The sequence below is a fragment of the Humulus lupulus genome, chromosome 4, assembly GCF_963169125.1.
Source record: "Humulus lupulus chromosome 4, drHumLupu1.1, whole genome shotgun sequence".
Taxonomy (NCBI): domain Eukaryota; kingdom Viridiplantae; phylum Streptophyta; class Magnoliopsida; order Rosales; family Cannabaceae; genus Humulus; species Humulus lupulus.
The window spans coordinates 99,363,770-99,370,202 of NC_084796.1; the positions used below are offsets into that span (position 1 = coordinate 99,363,770).

The 6,433-nt window shown below is 40.9% G+C and overlaps 1 protein-coding gene across 1 annotated transcript; it reads left to right on the forward strand.

The window, feature by feature from the left end:
• Positions 1 to 3,212: 3,212 nt before the first annotated feature.
• Positions 3,213 to 6,082, forward strand: LOC133832420 (uncharacterized). The gene is made up of 4 exons (XM_062262765.1): positions 3,213 to 3,705; positions 3,752 to 4,782; positions 4,829 to 4,888; positions 5,777 to 6,082. Exons 1-4 carry the CDS (start codon positions 3,213 to 3,215, stop codon positions 6,080 to 6,082), a joined length of 1,890 nt encoding a protein of 629 aa, XP_062118749.1.
• The last annotated feature ends 351 nt before the right edge of the window (positions 6,083 to 6,433 follow it).

The window sequence follows — 6,433 nt, forward strand, 5'->3', positions numbered from 1 at the left end:
AGTGTCCCCTTCCGTGAAAATGATTAGTTGTTTCTCCAACCACTATTGTTTTGATAACCATTGCTCTAGGATGAATTCAGTAACGTTGTGGGTTTTCATCTCCTGTATATATCTTTTTTGGGCCCCATATCTTGTGCCCGCCAAATGGGGACCTTCGATGATAGTGGTTATATCCCCTCCTACTATTGGAGAGGGATCGACTTGGTTCCCCTAGTCTTTCTAAGCTTGGAGTTTGTCATTCAAATTATCTGGAGGTGGATGAGTATTTTTCGTGGTTTGCTGGTTGGGAACTACTTGGTTTTAGGCGTGCTGCGCTAACGATCCAACTTAGATAAGAATTTTTGGCAATCATTAGTGTTATGGCTGATGTCATTGTGATACTGGAAGAACTTAGAGGGATCTCTCTTCGCCTTCTGGTGCCTCAATGGCTCTGACTTCTTCCATGGAAGGCGATTTGAGTTCACCAGAAAGATATGCTTTCGCGTATTAGTCAGGTTGGTATATTTGGTGTAAGTTAGCTTGAAATTTTCTCCAGGCTTGTTCTTCTTGGTTTCGTTATGGTCGCCCTCACCAGCCCCCTTCCTCTTATTTTTCCCCATCTAGTTATTCTGGGTAGCAGGTTGAGTCATAGCAACAACATCTACCACCGCTCCAGCGGGCTGAACATGGGTTCAGCTGGTTCCTGCGACAGCAGATCGTGCCTCCTCCATATTTATCCATTCATGAGCTCGTGCTAGAAATTCCTCTACACTTTTTACTCCTTTTCGCTGGAGCTCTTGCCATAAATCACCTCCAACCGTGATTCTCGTCCTCCTCACCATGAGCTTGGAGGTATCATCAACATCCCTAGCTCGTGCTGCTGCATTGGTGAATCTCCTCAGATATGCTTTTAAGGAATCACCCGGTTGTTGATTTATGTTGGCCAATGAATCGGCCTCAACGCGAGTTTCCTTTGATGCCCGAAACTGTCTCTTAAATTTGGAAGACAATTTCTTCCACGAGGTGATTGACTGTCTTTTATATTTGTTGAACCACAACATAGTAAGTCCGGTCAGAGTTGCGGGGAACAAGATACATCTCAAGTCGAGTGCGACATTGTGGGCCATCATTAGTGTATTGAATGTCTCGAGGTGATTGGATGGGTTTGTGTTTCCATCATATGCAGGCATGGTCGGCATCTTGAAGCCAATAGGATATGGAGCTGTAGCGATGTTTGGAGCAAAAGGCTCGAGCTCCTCATCGAAATCAAAATCATCAACTCTTTTTCCAGATAAGAGCCTCTTCATCTGCTCCTCCATCAAGGCCAGCCACTCGAGGGTTGGATCTTTGGTCTCTAGGTTAGTTGGGAGCTGATCACCAACCCTCATCCTATTGTATGTGTTAGATGGGTTGTTTTCCCTCCAAGCTTGAGCTTAGTTAGGTGGGACATTCCCATTGTCGATTACGATAGACGGGATGTCCCCCGTGCTAAGTATAACTCACATCATCATGGTGAGCTAGATACCTCCTTTGTGAGTTCAGATGATCACACAGGTCAGGATGTGGATCAGAACAAAGACTTTGTACAGAACTCAAATGATTTCTCAGGTCACTTTCAGATGCCTGCATGCTGGCTCTCCGTCCAGTAACTTCTGTTAGCAAAACCTACAATCCGCAGCTGAGATCAAGGACTTGGATTGTTGTCCTGAAGATGTCGGACATACATGTCCTCTGAGGGAGGAGGATTTCTCCTGCTATCTTCTTGAACTAGATTATTCCTCTATGGGTGCAATGGTTTTGGATGACTAACTAGTGATGGTGGGTGTCTTATCAGTGAAGCTATCCTCGTTCCATCGGGACGCACTAGGTTAGCTCATCTCGATTCTACTCCGATCTCCTAGGCCCTCTGTGTCAGGGGCTTTAATTGTGGTACGGATGGATTTTTCGGGGTGTTTTCCCTCTTTTAATTGGTCCTAGCTCACATGTTGGGTTGTTGTGAACATTCCTTGGAATCTCTTCAGAAAGCACGGAGTTGGGGGTTGCAGTTCTGACCGATCGACTAACATAGGGATGATGGTTCCTATGAGGATTAGCAGGTTGAGTACTCCATTGATTTTGCTCAGAAGGTACGGAGCTCGGAGTTTCAGTCCTAACAGAACGAGTGGGATTGGGTTGATTATTCCTATGGGACATATGGGACCCACTTTGCCTCTTTTCGACGTTAACATCGATTGCAAGAGGGGGTAATCGAGCCCGGAATGCCTCGATCTACCTGTTAGCCCGAGTGAGATGGCTCCTTAATTGAGCATTTTCCATCTTGATGGCTGTTAGATACCTCGGATTGGGATTTGGTGGGCGTGATGCTGAACTCCGAGTATCGCCTTGGCCCATACGTTGTTTTCCAGGGCGTTGTTGAGCGTCTAGGCCTCTTCCAGCTGAAAGGGTCATATGATGTGCCTCTTGATCATCAGGCTGCTCCATTTCATTATCATGCATAGATCGGGTGACCACCATGATGAATGTTGAGTGAAACTTTGCGTAGGGGATTAAGCATTAATGACCTCTCAACGAAAGCACCAACAGTGGATTAAGAAATTCGATAACAAAGATATTAGTGCTCTTTTTTAAATCATAATTAATCAAATGAGAAATTTCTCACACTCACACTTTTACATGGTTCAGTTGTTAAAATCCACCTAGTCCACGAGGCAATATTATTAATCTCTAAAAATTTATGCAAAGCTTCTGTATCTAAAAAAGTCATCCATTTTCCTGTCCATTATCCCTGATATATATAGTGGGTGTTCCTGGACAAGTTTCGGTAACCGCATGCATAAATATGGTAAATCATCAATGAGGATAATTTTCCATTTACATAGTGGTATGATTGCATATGGAATTTACATCCACTATCTCAGGAAATAAATATGTAATGCAGCCTGGGCATTAATGAGCGTATAAGGAACCTCCGAGTCTTTTGGGATCCTTCATTATGCGTCATGATCAAGTTTCCATGACCTAAACATTTTCCTCAACCTGTATGTCGAAGAGCAAACGGACTTTGATACGGACCAAGTTCAGAGTATCCAGAAGGCGATCTATCCATCACATATCTCAAACTTGGTTATTGTCCTGAGAGGTGATCTGGAGATTATCTAGTTGTTATACTATCAAGTTTAACTCGAGTTATTCATGTCAGAGTTAGCTAGATGCTCCACTTGTATGATTTCTCCATGTGTTTGGTTGATGAGATGCGTACTAAAGGTTCTCATTTCACTTGGACAAACAAGCAAGCTAATGAGGACAGAATCTACTCTAAACTAGACATAATTTTTATAAATGAAGATTGGTTGGACTTATTCCCTCATGCTGAAGCTGTTGTTAACTGGGAAATGCTATCTGATCATTGTTTTTGTATTATCAAATTAGGAGCTACATTGAACTGTGGTATTAAACCTTTTAGATTTTTTAATATGTGGACTAGCCATGATAACTTTAAAGAGATAGTGATGCAGAGCTGGTGCAAGCCTAGTAAGGGTTATGGTTTGGAAAGAATAGTTAGGAAATTGGGTAGGCTCAAGCAGGTCCTTCGCAAGTTTAACAAGAGTACTGTGGGAGATGTTGTTCAGAATTATAATACTGTTAAGGATAACTACCAAGCTGCTCAATTGTCTCTTCAAAGTGACCCTCACTCTTCAGATTTTCAAAGAAAGGAAAGATTAGAAGGTGAGATATTTGCTAATCATGCTAGAATATATGACAGCTTTCTTAGGCAGAAAAGTAAATCGTTATGGTGATGATAATACGACATATTTTCACGCTTGTTTAAAACAGAGAAGGGCTTCTAACCGTATCACTTCATTTGTTAATGAGTCTGGTCAGTTAATTAAGAGGTTTGAGGATGTAGTGGCTCACTTTGTGAATCACTTTCAAAAAATTATGGGAAGCCAGAGTAATGCCTCGGTGCCTATTCAGAGGTCTTGTTTCAGACTTGGTCACAGGTTGTCTTTGGACCAACAGATTTTTTTTATAAAGCCATTTACTAGAAAAGAAGTGGAAGATTCTTTGTTTATTATTAGTCCAATTAAAATTCTGGGTCCGGATGGGTATGGATCAGGTTTTTTCAAAGCTATGTGGAAGGATATGGGAGCAGAAATTTCAGAGGCCATTCTTGATTTCTTTGAACGGGGTTTGCTGCCTGAAGAGATGAATAAGGCTACAATTTCTTTGATTCCTAAGATTGAAACCCCCACTAAGGCAATGGACTATTGGCCCATAGCATGTTGCAATACTATCTATAAATGTATTTCTAAAATGCTATGTGGTAGATTGACAAAGGTTCTTCCTAGTCTAGTTAATCAAAATCAAGGAGCGTTTGTTAAAAACAGATTGTTGGCGCATAATATTCTTATTCTTCAAGATTTTATTAAAGGTTATACAAGGAAAAACATCTCTCCTAGATGTTTGATGAAGATAGACCTGAGCAAAGCTTATGACATGTTAGATTGGCATTTTTTGGAGGATATTCTCATTGCTTTCTGTTTTCCAAACAGATTTATCAAGTGGGTGATGACTTGTTTGAAGGATACTACTTATTTGATCTTAATGAATGGTAGGATTCAAGGGGGCTTTAGACGTAAGAATGGTCTTCGGCAAGGAGACCATATCTCTCCTTTGTTATTTGTGCTAGTAATGGAATATTTTACCCGGCTGCTCTGTCAAGCTTCCATGAACAAGGATTTCTGGTATCATCCAAAGTGTAAGAATCTGAAAATTGATAACCTGTGCTTTGCCGATGATTTGGTAATATTTTGCAAGGGAGTATCTAACTTGGTTCAAATAATTAAAGACTGTTTCACTGAGTTTCAGCTTGGCATCTGGTCTGTCAGCCAATTTGAAGAAATCACAGGTATTCTTTGGGGCTTTGGCTGAAAGAGAGGCAAAACAGCTGTTAAATAGGCTCCATTTTACTGAAGGGTGCTTTCCTCTAAAATATCTGAGAGTTCCTCTTCGGACTACTAAATGGAAGGCTGGAGATTGTGCTATTATTATTAAAAAGATACAGCTGAAGCTTCACACATGGTCTAGTCGTCATCTCTCTTTTGCTGGGAGGGCTCAATTGATTAACTTTGTTCTACTGAGTATCAGGTCATTCTGGATGAGCATTTTCATTCTCCCGAAGAGTGTTATCAAGGAAATAGATCGATTATGCAGGAACTTTCTCTGGGGGATCAAGGACAGTAACAGTAATCGTAGTAAAATGCATCTTACAACCTGGGATCAAGTGTGCCTGCCGAAGAGCATGGGTGGTCTTGGTTTTAAGGAGGGGGCTAATTAGAACAAAGTGCTACTAGCTAAATTTGTTTGGGCTATATCCTCTAAGCAAGACATTCTTTGGGTGAAATGGGTTGATTCCATTTATCTTAAGGGGCAGGATTTCTGGGATTATAAAGTCCAACAGGATGTGAGTTGGTATTGGAGAAAGATAGTCAATCTGAGAGTTATTTTTCCTTCTAAAAACCTGGAAGAGGCAGCCAAGAACAACAAGCTCAGTTTGAGAGCTCTAAATAATCGGATGCTTAATAAAGATAGAATATCTTTTGCAAATGTGGTCTGGTGTACTTTAGCTTTGCCTAAACATAGGTTTATTTTGTGGCAAGCTACTCTTGGACACCTTCTCACCCGTGACAAGTTATATTTGTGCCAGCTGAAGTTGTCTTCTTTACTCTGCCCAGTCTATGAAGAGGAGCAGGAATAACATTCCCATCTGTTTTTTTCTTATCCTTTTTCTCAATAGGTTAGAGCAAAAATGGAGGAATGGCTGGGAAGGGATATTTGGCCGAGTATGTATGAGGAATGGAGCTCATGGATGGTTGGAAAGCCTAAGGGCCTGAAGCAAAAGGTAGCTGCTGCAGCTATGGCAGCTGCTGTGTATATGGATTGGAGGAACAGAAACAAATGTATCTTTGAATTTAGCTCACTGCCTGTAGGATTTGTTGATCAATTGATCAAGTATTATTTGAAAAATAGACTAACTAGGCTTCCTAAGCTGAAAGTTGAGAAAAATGACTTAGCTTTTTTTGAGAATTTTGTTCAGCTGTAAGGTTGGTTGGCTGGCTCGGTTTAGCTTGTTTTGTATCTGTTTTGATTGAATTTCAATATAATCTTATTTTCATAAAAAAAAATAACAATTTTGTGCGCTAAAATATACTTTCGTCCCAAAATTATTTCTTACAAAATAACACAGGGTATCTTTCTCTCGTGTATTCCTCCAGCTCCCATGTTGCTTATCTTTCTGTGCTATTCTTTCACAGGACCTTCACTAATGGAATTCTTTTGGATCTCAATTCCTTGATTCCCTTTTCAATGATACGCTCTAGTTGTTCATCATAACTTAGGTCATGCTTCAGCTGTAACGGCTCATAACTTAGAACATGAGAGGGATCTGACACAT